The 17719-nt window shown below is 39.5% G+C and overlaps 1 protein-coding gene across 4 annotated transcripts in view; it reads left to right on the forward strand.

Moving 5' to 3' along the window:
- Positions 1-941: 941 nt before the first annotated feature.
- LOC147169623 (myosin-10) overlaps positions 942-17719 on the forward strand; it is a 40060-nt gene continuing 23282 nt past the window's right edge. For 2 of the 4 annotated variants that reach the window (XM_086083242.1, XM_086083244.1), the window contains exons 1-7: positions 942-1082; positions 3570-3954; positions 8140-8296; positions 14943-14970; positions 16113-16215; positions 16403-16432; positions 17004-17021. In XM_086083242.1, the coding sequence (XP_085939368.1) occupies positions 3610-3954; positions 8140-8296; positions 14943-14970; positions 16113-16215; positions 16403-16432; positions 17004-17021 (681 nt within the window). In that variant the 5' untranslated portion in view covers positions 942-1082; positions 3570-3609. The remainder of the gene's footprint in view (positions 1083-3569; positions 3955-8139; positions 8297-14942; positions 14971-16112; positions 16216-16402; positions 16433-17003; positions 17022-17719) is intronic. The other 2 variants (XM_086083243.1, XM_086083245.1) reach the window with 1 other exon arrangement.

Genomic DNA, 17719 nt, shown 5'->3' on the forward strand with positions numbered 1-17719 from the left:
TCTTCCAAGGCAAATATTGCATCTGTGGTAGTCTTCTTAGGCATGAAACCAAACCATAGATCACAAAACTGTTTTTATTTACCCAAATATTTCAACAAAGCGCCTCTTAGAGCTGTAATTTTAACACGCAATACTTTTGCTCATGGTAATCTAATATTCATTATTAGATATATATGTTCATTCATTTATAGCCCACCTAACAGCACATGTGCTCGAAAGATAGAAAATTGGAATTAATCTTGATTTAGATCAGAATTCATCTGTGCTTTTTCTTTGTTCATTTCTGCACTTGGCTTCAATTTATCCATCCATTACTACTGCATTAAGTTCTGACTTCCGACGTACAAATTCGTTAATGTGGAGCTTCATCGTAAACTTAAGACCCCATTTTACCTGCAATGTCACTTAATGTCCACCAGAGAGCGGCATTGAAACTAAATGAATAAAACCTGCACCTACAAAACACGTTTTTTAAAATATATTTATTTTAAACCATATGGGTATAAAATATTGTAGTTTTACACTACTAACACAATGATAAACATATTGGCAAGCAAATTCACTTACGTTCTATAAAATAAAGCAACAGCCGAATGGTTTAATGCATAGCATTAAATATCAAATAAAGTTACAAAAAATACCAGTGATATATTCCGTGCGCGTTATGTAACAGCCCAAATAAGAAAGTCGAAAAATATAGATTAAAAAATAAAAAATTTAAAAAGCTCTACAGTATGGAGCAGTGTGCGGATGAGGTAAGCTAGCAACGGCAGCAGCATCCACCGCCTGGCAGTCCGCAGTGCCGCTGTTTGAGGAGATGGAAAACTCTCCGAACCAATCGCAGCCGAGTATTAGACTCCCGTGAGCCAATCATATTGCGGATTTGCTTGGGAGGCGTCGCCGATATGCCATCCTTCCCTTGGGGCTGGCCAGCGTTTGGTTGAGAGGCGGGTGCCGGATGGTGGAGGACCACTGATGAGAGAGCGGGCAATAAAGAAGAAGGGACTCTTTTAGCTCACATTGTACTTCCACGCGGATACTGGTAAACTCCACACGAGGATTTCCTTCACCTGCTGCGTGTGGTATGTGCTACAAGATGGCTCCCAATGTCTTTTTTCCCCCCTCACCGTTTTTTAGCGCCTTGTCGTGGCTAGCAGTGCTGTGCGTGAAGTGTAGCTAGCGGATTATTGTGCCGTGACTTTTTAAATGATGGAGGACCTAATGCTACATTACAGCAACACGGTTTAGAGTAATCAACCCGTCGATGTTGTTAGATGGAATAAAGGAATACATTTGTTGGAGGGGCAGTGAGAGTTTGGGGCAGTGAGAGTTTGGAGCAGTGCGGTCATTGTCCGCCTTGCGCTTATTTTATCTCCACCCAGACGTCTCTTGAGCCGCCCACACCCATGATGGGATTCGGTCACAAGTCGTCCTAAAAAAAAAAAAAGAAGTCACATTTCTACTAAGTTAACCCGGCTCGGCGTTGTAAATCGACTGTTTTCTGTTCATAAAACTGTGTGGGGAATCTGAGAAGTGTACGCTCATTGTGTGCTACAACTTAAGTTCGTTCGTGACGTGGGTTCATCTTGTCTAGGGCTACAATTTAAAGCTAGCTGGTTAGCAATCTGCAGTAGTTTAACAAATACAGTGCACCCCCGCGACTTCAGCCCGCGAATAGCGCAAATCCGCGTTATTGACGCCCATTGAAATACATTTGGTGGTGTGTGTTTTTACACCCCAACTTCCTTAAATGCTTATAAACCTCCAATATGTGTTTTCCATGTAAAGCACGCTGGTAACAAAAATACTGAAAAGAGGTTCACAACTAAGTGAATCCGCAAGTGCCGAAAGGGGGTCTCATCAATAACAAATACATTTTCCTTATTGAAATGAATTGAAATGCCATTTTTAATTAAAGAAATAGGCCACTGAATTTATAAAAACAATACAATTCAAGACGATGTAAAGAAATGAACGGGTCCAACCCCACTGAGTCTTATTCCTGATGTCACTCACTAGGCCACACTCATTACAGGCACATATCAACTCGCAAATACTAGCAAAGCCTAAGTGCCTCATTTGTTCCTAACCGCTTCTTAGTAGTGTTTTATTTCTGGTGTTGCCTTAGGGCATACAAAGTAGGGCTAAAGGGATGCAGTGACCCACAGCAGCCACACTGAGCCCCCTCCCACCATTATTCGGTGACCTGACCCACATTCGTGTCCCACAGGCGCCTGCTGGGTTCAAGCACGGGACCTGCTTGTGGGTTCGACATCTCCCAACGTTCGCCAGTAAATCTTGTCCCACATGACTAGCAGGCTCGCTGCCCAGAGAGGTTCTTCCTCATCAAGGCAGTCAGACCGCATCATCTGCCGAGCCCTTTTCCACAATAGCAGAATATTTAAAGCAACTCTTCTTGTATTGGACCCCAGTGTGGCTCCCTGGTTACCCTGCTTGTAAGATTGGGTACACATGTTGATAAATGGGCTGAATTTGAGCATGTGCCATTCCCTCCAAGTCCAAATGTGCTTTTAAAACTAATTAAAACTACTGTAACTGAATTTGAACAAATAAAGGTTAAAATGGAAGAAAAAAACTAACTCTCTTGAAAAATCCCAAACTACATTTTTTCCCCCTCCCTGAGCTAGTGTGCTTGCGATTGTCGGTGGAGATATGGTTATGGTTATGTTACGTTACAGTTCATGTGGGCTGATTATGTGCAGGGATGGAGGTGGAAGGCCTTCAAAGTCTGTGTGGGCATCATTGCGTCCACACAGACTCAAATATGCATGAGGAATATTTAAAGTGAAGCAGAAGCATTTTATCTGTGTCTTCAGAAATATTTTTGATATACTGTATACTTAATTGTCCCATCAGGTTTTTAGGGAATAAGTGTAAGTGTTAAAGCAAGTGTTAAATAAATGTATGTAAATATAATAATAGAATAATATAATATACTGTATATATATTTATATATATATATGTATAAGTGTTAAATCGATGGTCTCTCATTGCTTGGCTTTGTGATTACTCCCCCTCTTTATTTAAACATTAACTTTGTGATAAAACAACAACATTATTTTCAGAACACTGAGGGGTTGAGTGCTGAATCACTAAACCACATATTTAAAGTCAATAATATAAATAATAGGGATTGGCATAGAATCAATTAAAAGCTCTGTTGATTGAGTCCTTGATTATCCATTAATTAATGGCGTCTTGGGGCAATTGAAAAAAAATGGATTGCACTTCTTTGTTGAAAACAGCGGAGGCACTTGATTCACTCGAGTCAACTAGTTTGATGTCAACAGAAGTGAATGTGGCATCAGCTATGATGTCCACAACTTTTGGGTAGCCCTTTTCTGCTCCAACAACACAATCAAAGCAAATTATAGTCCTAACACTTGCTATTTTAACTTTTACAGTGGGGTCATTCAGCCATTAAAAATTATTAAGAGCCTGTGACCAAATCTTGGAACTTTCCCCCTCAGGGCTCTTGCATGCTTTCTAGCGTGAATTAATGCCATAAAAAGTTGTATAACCCACAATACTTTGTGTCCCGGCTGCAGGTGGCCAATCGAGGAGTGCTGCTTCTGGTAGCTGCCAACAATGTCGCAGAGGAGTGGGCAGGAGGACCCGGAGCGGTATCTTTTTGTGGACCGCGCCGTGGTCTACAACCCGGCCTCGCAGGCCGACTGGACCGCAAAGAGGCTGGTATGGATCCCGTCGGAGCGCCACGGCTTCGAGGCGGCCAGCGTGCGCGAGGAGCGCGGCGACGAGGTGCTCGTGGAGCTGGCGGAGAACGGGAAGAAGGCGTCGGTCAACAAAGACGACATCCAGAAGATGAACCCGCCCAAGTTCAGCAAGGTGGAGGACATGGCAGAGCTCACATGCCTCAATGAAGCCTCCGTACTACACAACCTCAAGGACCGCTATTACTCGGGCCTCATTTATGTGAGTAGTTTTGTCCTGTAGTGCAAGTTACAAATGTCTTGCTTTATAATGAAAGCCACAGTTCACATTTCATTCCATGCCCACCTGCAGCAGGGCAAATTCTGCACTTGAGACATTTAAACATACTGTACTTAAACATACTTCAGCCGGCCGATTTAATCGGCTGAAATTAGTTTTTAAAATCGGCAGATTTATTTATATATTTTTCACGGATTAAACATACTGTACTTAAACATACTTCAGATGGCCAATTTAATCGGCTGAAACTATTAATTTTAAAATCGGCAGATTATTTTTTTCCCCGGATGTTTTCTGATTGTTCTTTTGCTACTCATTAACACATTACGTCAGATAAAGATACATTCAACCCCCGTGGCCCCAATTTTTTTTGTTTTATTTCTGTATTTTATTTAATTGGCCGATTGATCAATTATCGGAATTTTCTTTTGCCAAATATTGGAATCTGCAAGTGCCATTAAAAATTATTATTATTTTAAAAAATTGTTGGGGGGTCAGACCATGCAAAATACACCAAAACTGAAACAGAGATACATGGAGTTACCCATAATACAGTTTAATCTGCACAACACACAAACAATTGCAAATTAATTTCAATAGGCGAAAAGTCTGTTTCCGTCTGCAAAATGTTACTTTAAAGGTGTCATAGATCACATTTTGTGTTCAAAACAATTAACGAAAGTTGTCATGAGCACATTACACAGTAAAACACAAAGTGTCCTTAAAGTGTCTGAAGCACACATGGCTAACATGACTCCTAACCTGAGGGTATGTGAGGTTGGTGATTTGGGATTAATGCATATGGTACCGAAGAACAATATTATTTTTCAAAATTGTTGTCCACACTAGTTGACTTTACTACTCGACAATGACACGTCGACTAGTTGCGAACCATGTGTTATTGGCTTGAGTAGACAAAGCTGCTTCAGGTCTCCAGACCAACTTTTTCACTAGGAACACAGAGTACCGGTACTTAAAATTTTAGAGGTACAAGCAGAAAATGTACAGCACACATGCAAAGTAAACGTGACATACATCATTCGTAATTTCTCTCTTATTGTTTGGACAGTTTATAACAGCCTCAGTAGAAAAGAAAAGAAGCTCAGTCGAGCATAGAGGTTTATTGAGTCATTCGTGTGAACGAGCCTTCACCCAGCCCACGTTGATGCGCTTGTGTTCTAATGTGTTGTGTAAATTTGGCGCATGAACAGTTCATTGTCAGTAAATATACATAGATTATTGCAGAGCATTCCCTCCTCGTGATTTCTTTATTCAACGATCAGGGTCCTACATTAAGCCTTGTCAGGCATCATTTCACCCTTCCTTTTTTGAGCAGCTGTCCAAGAATATTTCAGTGCAAGTCTGTTTTATTGATGACCCTGTGTTGCATTATTGAATCAAGCTGCTACACGCTCATCTTTAAGTACTAGGTGTTGAACGACTTCAGGTTAAAAAAAATATTTAAAAAATCGACGATAGTCGAGTCGACTACGGGTAATCAATGACAAAGTTTGCATTATTTTTAGTCTTCAATTGACTGTGCGCTCCTCCCTAACTCTCCCGGCTGTCCTCTGTTGCACAGGCCCCACCCCCCCGAGTTGTTCATCCAATCACATTCATTCATTTAATCACTTTCAGATACCTTCATGGCATCACACAGAGTTATAGACTCTAAATATTTATTTTCTGCATAATAGCAATACATTATGCATGTGAGAGGCAGGTATTATTTTTATCCACTTGGAGTTGCCATCCTCACTTTCTACAGTACTGTATCTGTGACTGTGACTGAATGCGTGTGACTTTAAAAGGCATGGCCTGGCCTGTTGAGGGATGTCAGAGTCAGTGATTGGCTGGTTGACTTGAAGTGACTCAGAGTCTGACTCAGCTGTAACGAATGGCAGGTCATCTGTGAATACATTATGTGTTTGTGTTTATTTTATTACATTTGTTCAAAAATGTGATTGAAAGTGCACCAGCGGCCATGTCTAGAGGGTTACAATATGTTGTAACTTGCAGTGGTAGGCTATAGTTAGAGATATTTACCTTACCCTAGACCAGTTTCAATTGTTTTTTGTTGCACAGTTCAATTTTACACTGATAACATCTTTTCCGTTTGTGGATGCTTGTGATTTAGAGCAAAAATAGCAAAAATATATGCATCTTCCTGTTCCGTTGGTCAGCTAATTTAGCTGAAATGGGTAAGCATGCTTGAATCTGTTCTGCATGTCTTTAGCATTCAGCAAGCAAGGTCTAGTTATGTTTGAATGAAACATGAGATGGTCTCTCCTTGTCCATTGAGAGAAATTGAGACCCTGTTGCTAAGCATTTTCCGCTTCATAGACATTTATTTTTGCTTTCACCAAGTGCTGAGGGTAGGGCTGGGCGATATGGCCAAAAAATTAAATCTCGATTTTTGCAGTCATTCAGGACGATTACGATTTTAATCGATCTTAATCTAATAAACCCGACAAACATTTATTTAAAGGTTTCATTTATTCAAAAATAATTCCTGTGCAAAATGTCCAGACAACAATAATGTATACTGATTCTAGATTAGTTTTAACATAAATTTTACATTCATAGTTTGTTCTTAAATGCAACAATTAAGCAGTTGGTAGCTATTTTAAACATGTCTTGTAAACCAACCCTCCAGCATTCTGCCACTTATGCAAAATTACAACTCACAAAAACATTTGAATGTAACAGAACATAAGAACATCAGCTTTTAATAATCCAAAAGACAAAATTTTATTTCACGATTTAGCAAATTTTCAACGATTCAATTTTTAAAATGGCGATGTATCGAATTAATTCGATTTATTGCCCAGCCCTATCTGAGGGCCATTTAAACCTTGTCAGAATTCCCCACTTGCAGTTTCTCATAATAGTGAGGAGCCAAGATGTACATTGTGCCCAAAGAGTCTTAAAATACTGTTGAACTGTATATCAGTATATTAGCAGTTTTCAGAGGAAAAAAAAGATTAATGCTTTACTGGCTGGTGTCCATTCACAGTTGCCCGTCTAGGCGGCCAATTGCCCTGAGAGTCTCGCTAATCCCACAAATATCCCCTGCGGTCCACTGTCAAGGGCAGCCAGCTGAGTCATTCCTGTCTCCCCACTGCCCGTGGCCCATGCTGGGTCGGTAGCAGTGATCCGTCTGCCTGGCGCTGTGCCCACCGTAGGGGGTCCGTGATGGGGTTACTGTGGCACACAATACGTACTAGAAGTTTAGTCGATGCCAGCTGGAAAGGTTTGAATATTAGCATGATTAGTTACGAACAGTCATTTACCGTATTTTTACATCCCCTGTGGCAAATACTGTATGTTGTTGACTTTTGTAGCACACATCTACAGGTATGTCCAAATCTGCTCACATGGAAGAAAATTGGCTCATTTGTTTGTCAGCAGCTTTTTTCCTTTTTAATGGTCGAGCTTTTGTTCTGGTTTTGATTTACGGAGGATGTTTTATTTACCTGGGTTCTGTTTTTGTGTATATATGGTGATTTGCACATTCATTGAAATCCAGCTAGCAATGACAGCGGATACCTGTCTGCTTACCATGCAGAGATTCTAAACATGTTTCCATGACGCTTGTCTGAACTATGGATTTAATATATTGTCAAGTAATCAAAGTAGTGGTAAATACAGTTTTTTTTGTTTTGTTTAGTTGTTGTTGTTTTTCCCACTCATGAATCAAGACCTTTGATCCCAGTCATTGATATGTGTTTGAAATAGTCTTAATCCTATCAGTTTCTACTGCACAGCGTCATGCACTCTTGACTTAATGGAGTGTTCAGGGATTAACCCTACTACGGCCTGTTTGTCTACAAATTGCATGTCTGTTCACATTATGTAGCCATACCGCATCAGCCTCACTATCTGATTTTCGGTCACTCATTAATAGATATCAGGGAAGAATTGCCAAAGCTTTTTCGCCAATTACATAATTTGTTATTATTGATAAGAAGTGCATTTCAATGTGTAAAAGAAGCAGCAAGATTCACATTGAGCTCCTTTTTGTGCTGAGTCACTGTCTAATTAGTCATCAGCAATCCATGCAAATATAAAAGCATTAGCAAATATGAACTGAAATAATTGTGGCCACTGGAATTGCATTTAGATTGACTTTGATTTTCTTTGTTTTTTTTTTTGTTTTTTTAATAGACATACTCTGGCCTCTTCTGCGTAGTCATAAATCCCTACAAAAACCTCCCCATCTACTCGGAGAACATCGTGGAAATGTACCGGGGCAAAAAGAGGCACGAGATGCCACCTCACATCTACGCCATCTCAGAGTCTGCTTACAGATGCATGCTACAAGGTAAGTCGGCTGCTGTCCATTTCCGTCACAAATTACCTCAGTATAAGGCGGCCTATGATGTGCAATAGGATCGTTTTTTAATCAAATACACCATCTGCTCCCAGTATTTGATATCCCCGCACTGGATATGATCATAACTTTAGATGATGTCACAGTCATTGTACTGTGATGAGTTCATTGGTTTTATGAAAAACTGGTGGTTCAGCCTTAAGACGGGGAATATCTCTTTCTCATGATTAATGGTTGCTGGTTTTCAATGGCGGCTGTATTATCCTTTGTGTGTTTACTGCTCAGCCTATGCATACACGGTACTGATCAGTGCCTTTGAGTGGTAAAGCGGACAAAGGACTGCAACTACTAGACCCCAGACTACTTGATCGGTTCCTTAGTTTGTCTTTATCTTTCATGGTGACTAAAAATAGCTTTGCTGATTGTATCCCATCAGCCCAAAACTTGTGACTGAAGTCCTTTACACTGAATTGCATCTTCAAGCATCCTTGTAGTTGGCAAACTTCCCGACTCTCTGACCGACTGGGCTCAGACCATCAAGAACACAGAGGGTGACCCCATTGTGCTCGACAATAGGCCCTTTGTGCGACGGAGATGGCTTACAAGTGATGGTGGTGACAAACTGGACAGCCCTGTCACTCCTCTCAGGCTTCACAGCCTATCAAAGCAAAACAAGCATGATCTATTTTTATACTTTGACGCCTGTTCCAAATGAGCAATATAAGCAACGTATTTTCTACTGACCAGTTTAACACATAAGAGCTTCCGATGAATCAATTGAATTGATAAATTATTTTTTCAGGTCACAAAGTTTGGATGTTTTTTTCCCTCTTAGTGGCTTCAGTAGCCTACCGGCGCACACTGTAGTTTTTACACTGACGTTATGGTGGTGAACAGGGAGGAGCTAGTTCAGGTTTGTTTGGTCAGAAACACATACAGTCAACTGCAGGTATGTTTAGACACTGTTGAAAGTGAAACCAGAGCCAGTAGCACCAAAGAGAAAACTCCCATGAAGCAACAGACAATGTATTAGAATGATTACACATTCTTTCACGTAAAAAAGAGGTGGTTTGGTAGGCAATCCCGTCAATCACGCTGAACCCTGTTGCACGTTACAAAAGCAGCCATCTAGCAAAACCATTAATTGTGGCAACATTACGACAGCATATTTAATATCAAATGGAAGAAGCGTCATGCTAGTGGCATTTTTGTCACTGAGGCTCGCTTTTGTGCTCTGGAGGCTTCCGGTTTCTGAATCTTACGTGTGTCTTCAGAATCTTGGATTAGGATTTGCATTCATATCCTTAGTGATGTCACGATTGTTTCTTCTAGGCCCGCCACTTAATATCAGATTTTCAAGAAGCACAAAGCAAATATTGTATGCTCTCGATATTAGTGCACACCCTGCACAAATGTCATAATTCATAATGGGAGGAAGGAAGGAGAGAGACATTGTAACGCACCACCATTCTAACTCATTTCCCATTGTTGTGCTTAGAAAAAGAGGTTTGTAGGTTGGAGATTAGTGGATGCCAGCTGCTCCGTGCGGTGGCCCAGAGCATCTCATCAAACTGATTAACATTATAATATTAGCGATTATCCATTTTGATAGCAAAACACAAATGTGTTGATGATGAAGCCATTAAAAGCAGCACATTGTAGTAAATATTGACACATTTTGGAATCTGACCGGACTACAATTTTATTGACGTTGCTATTTTTAATTGACATAATAGGCTTGTCAAAGTACAGAAGTCGGAAGATTTCAGTTTCAGTTGTCATTCCAGTATTTCTGTTATTATATCAATTCGTATGATTGTGTTTAGACGCGATCTCAAGTTCTCAACAATGCATTACATTTCGAGCTGTTAACAAATGACAGCATCTTGTTGTTGGCTAAGGGGTGTCTGAGTCTCGCAGGCATCCGTTAATTACCTCAACATTGCTGTTTTGCCCACCAACGCTCTGATGCACTGTTTAATGGGGTGTTGACTCAAATACAGTAAATAGAGTGTGTAAGCAGACTGGTAAACTTAATGCACTTCTGTTGTTGATCAGTGCACTGATTTTTTTTTCTTTTGATATGATATCGCTAATGACTCTTTATGAATAATAAAAAGATATTGAAAGATGTCATGTCATCAATTATGGACTCCCAACATGGACAAGCAGTCCTTCGATCGGGTAGTGGAACCTTATCGCCATAGATCAGTGAGTGTTTAGTGTTTACCAAATGTATGGCTCCTTGACATCCATTCAGAGACAGGCTTTTTCTCAAAATACAAAAGTATGACATCCATTAACAAAAGCTGTTAATCGGGTGCTAAGTGTTGTTCATGACACTGAACACTGTATTGCGTAATTTACGCAGCCAAGAATGTCTGATAAAAAGCTTGGGAATGTTTCTAATAACAGACTATACACTAAGAGAAGGCTTTTCTTCACCTGCTAGCAATTCCAGCTCACAGTAAAAACTCTTATGGCCCTTTCAACTAATAACCCAAACCCGTCCGTTAGTACACGTTACTAGACACGGTGCAGGAAATTTATGGGATTCACCACATTTCTCAAAGATACAGCAATAGCTCTAGAGCAGTGACTGGTATTAACCCATGTAGCTATAGTGCTGTTGCTCGAAACTAGCTGGAACAAGATGTGATTGGAATGGGGCAACCCAAGAGTCAAATTGATTGTCTTGCTAAAGGTAGACGGGTTTTAGTCACAAATATTATAGCTTTGCTGTTTTAATGGAACATGTCATTTCCTTCCCTTCTGACAAGCCCTCACCTTCATCTTGACACAAAGTATTCTTCTCTTGTTGTGTTGAACTCTCAAGTACATGACAACATAGTGACATTGCTGCTAGCGTAGTTGTTCATTTGACCCAGCCTCTATTTTCTGGAACTTAAAATGATCCCACACATTATGTTTACTCATTTGCCTGCCAGTTGATGCACTCGAATTTTTCTGTTCGTTTATTCATCCACTGTTTATTAGAGTAGGAAATTAACCAGACACTAAAATGCCGATCACTGGAAGTACCTCATGGACCTGGTGCACGTATTCCATTCACATTACAGTATTGGAAATGTTGTTTTTATTTACAATCATTTCAAATGTCCAATTACTTAAGAACCAATCTGGTTAATCAATTTAGCAACCAATAGTTTTTTTCTATAGTGCACCTCTTCTTTTTTTTTTGCCACTCTAGTTGGTAGATCTGCTGAGAGTGGCAAGGGGGCATTGGAACCAGTTAAAGTATGTCTTCATCTTCACCTCATCAGTCACAAATTTTTCCATTTTCTCTACTCCAGTCAGCTCTTGGCTACCTTACTGGCTGTCAGAAGTGATTTGTTATAGAACAGATATATTTATTAAGTAGAGTTCCTTTTCTTCATTTTGCATGAATATCTTGATTGAAATAAAAAATATTATTGGAGGAGTTCCTCGAGCAGTTTATCTCCCGATCAGATTTCATAGCCGTGTCCTCAAATATGTTCCACATTGGAAAGCAAATACTGAGGATCTCTACTGCATATGTTTCCATTTGTAAAACTGTGGCTGACACACGCCAGGCCAAACTCTACTGCAGAGGTGGGCATCGAGGGCCGGAGTCCTGCAGGTTTTGCATGTTGCCCTTCTCTAACACAGCTGATATATGATCAGCTCATTAGCAAGCTCTGCATAAGCCTGATAACGATCCTGTCGATTGGAATCAGCTTGTGTTGGAAATAAGAAACCTCCGAAACCTGCGGGACTCCGGCCCTCGAAGACCGAGATTGCCCACCTCTGCTCTACTGACACCAGTGCTCTTTGTCATTTTGTTGCTGAAGTAAATTATTTTAATCGATTCACCACTCTAACGTTTACAACACCGTTGATATGCATGTCAATTTGAATGGTCTAGTTGCTTCTTTCCAGTAATAAGTGTTTCCTGCTATGTGGAAGCCGTATTACAATGATATGGTTAATGACATTTAAACTTTCAGTAGGACTTGTTATAATATGGTGTTCAAGCATTTAATAAACAATCTCAAAACACACACCACAGCCAAAGAATGACAAAAAAAATCAGCAGTACCTAACTAACTATTGTTTGTTGCCATATAAAGAAACTCAATACGTTTTTGTCCAATGTCCACATATGGTTATTTGATAGATTTTTTAAAGTGTATACATAATTTTGGTCTAGAAGTATTGCTACAGTTTGATGCCTTAATTTTCAGTCAGTTAAAACTTGTGTGTTAAACTTGGGTGAATGTGACGCATTGTATGTAAAGCACTTTGAGTACCAAATGGTGTAGAAAGTTTTATAAGGTCAGTCCATTTATCACTTAGCTCATTTTCTGCTCTTAAGAGATCCATTAAGAATGACTAGACACGGGTGTCTTTTCGTACAGTCTTTTAAGTCAGTGTATGGACTGCAGTCTTTGTATTTTTTGGTACACATTTTACTATCGTTGTGATTTAACAAAATTGTCTGTTATCTCTTGTATTAATAATATTCTCCATTTTTACCTTGTGTTACTCGTGGCTTTTATATCTTGGAGGGGAAATGTCAACGTTGTAGCCTTGGTAAAGTCATATGAAACTGGCACAATCTCCTCTAGTCATGTGCAGCCCACAAACTCACCTTATGAGCATTAAGTATGATTATAAGGAACATTGTGGATGGGTATTTGCTTCTTTACCGATTTGCAAAGATTCCGAGATTGTCTGTGCCCTTGATATATAATGGTGGTGGAAGTGTTAGCATATGGAAGTGAAGAGACAGGATCCTATCTTTCCACTGTGCCTGCATTCAAACTGATAAAGAGCAGCTATCTGAGTGGTGTTGGTGTGTTGCTTCAGATAGCAACATGAATAAAGAGGCTTGTTGAAATGGTATGACTTTGCTTTCTAAGGATTGTGTTAAGCGTAGACTTGATTCTTAAAATCGAAACTTATATTTCTGTTTCTCACAGATCCCAAAATGTGTGTTAAGTATGAAACTTCAAACCCAGTTCGAATTGACCAATTAGTCAGGTGCCTGTTCTGACTCTGTTATGAAGACAGCCACAGCCATGTTTTAAGAGGGTGTGCACACTTGTGCAACCACATTTCAATTTTGTTTTATTTTTTTACTTCCCCTCTTGAAAACATTCAAATGGTTTTCAAAATGAGTAGGTAGTATGTCAGATTAATGGCGTGAAAACCCCCCTGCAATTATCTTGGTCTCATTTTTCATACCGCAAAAACCTGGCATTTTTAACAACGTGTGTATGAATTTTTATATCCACTGCACCTCCAGCATGCACAGATGTATTTTCTTTGCAAACTCTGACATAGGTGTGTGTGTATATGTGTAGCCGCACACCCTTGTCACAGAATTTAACTGCAGGAAGTTCCTAGTCAATGCCAGGAAATCCAGATTGCCCCTGATGATTCCTCCAGCTGTGTCCTCGTACCTTTCCACATAGTCAGCACTTCACCTCAAGCTGACAGTGCTTCAGCAACGCAATATGTTGACATATACACAAGACAGTTGGTGAAAGTGTTATTCAAAATATTCCCGGTTAATATAAGTGCCAGCCAATGAAATCCCCTTCCACCTCTCTCTTGTTTCCAGCAATCTGTGCTTCTCTAGTTGTTTAACCAATAACTTACTTGTATTCCTTCACTGAAGTCACTCACTGATGCAATCTGAATTTTGAATCAGTTCATCAAGGGGGCGGCGTGGCTCAGTGGTCGTCTCGCAACCCTGAGGTTGTGGGTTCGAACCAAGGCCACTGTTGCTGCTGATGCTGCGTCATCATCAGTAGGTGAATGAGTAGTCAAAATGTAAAGCACTTTGAGGGCCTTGGAAGGTGGAAAAGCGCTTTATAAATGTAATAAAAGTACCATTTAAATCAAGCAAATATTTTTTTATTTAAGATATTATATTATTAACTCATTCACTCCCAGCCATTTTCACAGAAGCAATCCCCTTCACTCCTGTTTTACTGGATTTTGACTGATTTCGCAAGGCCCACAGAATATCGTGTTCTATTGCTATAAAAACATGGAACCTACCAAAAGAAAGATTAGTCTCTTCTTTCTTCAGAATTTTTTTTTATTTCTGTCTGTTTCCGTTTTGCAGCAATTAGCATTAGAATATAGGTAAGTTTTATCATTATTCACAAATCTATTTAGAAATGTGAGTAGAAATGAGCTTTTTTTCAACATGGCTCCTGGTTGAGCTCTTTTGCTCTGCTGCTACCTGCTGGCTGTTTGTGTAATAACTACCATTTCTTCAACCGTTCTTTGCAGTTGAGAGGCTGCATCAAAGCCTGCTGTATGCTCAAGCATATTTAAAAAATAAAAAATAGAACATAAAAACTTATAAATACGTCTTTGGGACACTTAACATTTAAGTCGGTTTGGACATTTCAGCAAAGACCTGTGGAGCTTTGTTTTGTTTTTGTTTTTTAATATACTGTATATATTTAAAGCAATTGTAAAAAACTGTAATATCCCTCACTTCTGAGAACTGTTGGTTACACTTTACTCAGGCTCCTGCAATTGTTTATGCTGTCCGTCAAAGAGCCACTGAAGACTGTGTCAAGGACAGACTGAGATTGACTTATCCTTGTTTCTTTCTCTTTGTTGTTTCCCACAGATCGAGAGGACCAATCCATTCTGTGCACGTGAGTCTACAGGCCGTGTAGTCTGCTGCTGTTCATACAATTTATGTTGCGGAATAAAACTGGAACAATTGCACACACGAACGCACATAGGTTTGAAAGTAACAGGCATATAATTAGTTCCTCTTAGTGGAGCAGACAGTTTTGCAAAGTCAAGAGTGTTGCTTTAGGTCCTTGTGACACTGACCAGACCTTTGTTACTTGAAATAAAAAATTTTTTGTCATATAATCATCTGGCTTTTCTACTAACAAGAGTGTGCAGATGACAAGAATGAAGAAAATTCCAAAGTTATCAAGACATGAACCATGCCACAGCTCTTCTCTATAAATAGATATGGGCGTCTTATTTTGTACTTACATTTTTTCATTGGCTGCAAACAAACTGTAGTTGCAGTATTTTGCATCAGACATTAATAATGTCATCTCATCATCTATATACATGTATTTTGGTATATTTTATGTTTCAGAGCTGTACATAGTCACATTATGTGCCCACCCATATTAAAGGAGGTATTTGGTTTTTTTTTTGTTTGTAGAAATATACATTACATACAAGATGTGATTACATTACATTACCCAGCACTTATACCTTCAACAAGTGTTACATTGGCATCAATCCCTCCACCATTACCTGTGCTTTAACCGTGTTTGCATTGACCCACATTCACTCACCCTTAAGAGTCCGAAACTATTTTGTGCATTCTTGGCATGCGCAAATTTGCAGTTACGGTAAAACCCCAGACGTGCTTTAAATCTAAAGTGTCCCTCAATTCTATTTTTTTAGGGCTTACAAGACTTTAAAGGATTTTATCCCTCTGGTTTTTGTTTGCAACACCGCAGAGGGAGCAGCAAAATGCAAGCTCGACATTTACAAACCCACATCTTGCTAAGCGAGACCAATGCAGCAAATTCATAGAAACACGCGTGCTGGTCCTGTGCAGCCTTGTGTGGTTTTGCTATTGTTTTGGAGGCCAGAGCAGTTTAACTTCAGTCTGAAAGGGCCTAGTAAAAATATGTACAGCTGTCCCTTTCCTGTTGGAATTTTTTGGGGGGCAGAGATGGAGATGGGATGCATTTGTAGTTCATTTCAAGACAGTTTCCCCACAGCTTGTGTTACAGCCTTTTTGTTCTTCTGTCTAATACAGTGGTGAGTCTGGAGCTGGCAAGACGGAGAACACAAAGAAGGTCATCCAGTACCTGGCACATGTTGCCTCCTCCCACAAAGGGAGGAAAGATCACAACATTCCTGTGAGTATTATTTGAACAATATTCTATCAAGGAAACTAAACAATTTAACCGGAGTATCGATGCCCATATAAATAAATGGCAGCCATTTGGGTTTTCTGTTTGCCAATGAGTTATCTTCCATGACTTTGGACAGCAGATCTGTGCGTGCGATCTAACACTTTACAATTTGTTCATTTGTAACAAACAGCCAGAATCTCCTAACCCAGTGAAGCTCCAGGCAAGTTTCAATTTTTCATTATATGCTTTATTTCATTTATGTGCACGCAATACAATCTTATTCACCAGTCAATAGTTAGTTGATGGAAAACAATCCAGTCAAAATTAAAACAAGCATTGAACACAATTTTGACATCCGTGAAACGTGGAATTTATTGTATTCACTTAGTTTTTTACTGTCAGACGCAAAATGCAGTTGTAAGTACTCTTTTGTAAGATGGCATGTACTTTCAAAATTCCATAGTTGTGTTTCATGTACATGTTGTCTATGTGATTGTGACATTATGTAAAGTTATGTACGTTGTTTTTTTAGTACAGTTAGCACACATTACGTTTTAAAGTACTTTATTGTTTTTTTCCCCATTTTTTCATAATAACAATACAAACGTTATCCGACCGGCCGAAACAATACCAATAATTCAGGTTATAGAGAACCATTACAAAGATCCGCTGTTATTATTTTCACTGTCGGCTACGTTTGGATTCTTAATTATTTTTTTTTTACATCATGACATTAATGTAATTATTGACTTCTCATGATAATAACACTTGAATCCCCTCATGTCCTACAGAACGGAGCCCTCTTTTATGTGAGTAGAATGTAGCTTTTCACCTGACTCACCTTACTTACAATACAAAGTGGGGTTGGGGGGGGGGGTGCAGTACCTAATCTGCTTCCATCCACATTTTGCTCATAGAAAGACTATTAACGCTTTCATACAGTAGACTATAGGTGCTTTTCATCCACATCCATTCACCTGCAATGGTTGTCTTTTATTTTCAGCATAGCCTTAGCTGTACTTATCAAGTGAGCAGGATTTGCAGCACTCTCTCACTTGGGCAAAACTTACAGCGTGGCCGCTTTGTTAATTTACTGGTCTCTTGCAACATTAATCAATCACATTTACAGTGGAACCTCAAAAGTCAATCATTATTTTTTGGGGGGGCGGGGCAAAGCGGTATAGTTAACTTCTATTTAACACCTTACTATGCTCCTCATTTGCCATTGAAGTTTAGAGGGTGTTACTGACGTTTTATTGTACACATATATACAGTGGATACTTGTATAATGATTCAGAATGGTGACATTTTATTTTTTTAGCAAATTGGAGGTCTTCTTAGAATTTTTGACCTTTTAAGGTTTCACTGTAAAATTTTGGAGACTCATATGTTACTAGGCATGGGCTGAAAACTGTTTTGACGGTTTACCATTGTTTTAAAAAGTAAAGGTGAAGGTTTCAATAAACACTAATACTGGCTCTTCTGTCCTTCTAAGTAGGGCACACTA

The sequence above is a fragment of the Leptonotus elevatus genome, chromosome 8 (assembly GCF_054856555.1).
Source record: "Leptonotus elevatus isolate MCC_2025b chromosome 8, RoL_Lele_1.0, whole genome shotgun sequence".
NCBI classification, from domain to species: domain Eukaryota; kingdom Metazoa; phylum Chordata; class Actinopteri; order Syngnathiformes; family Syngnathidae; genus Leptonotus; species Leptonotus elevatus.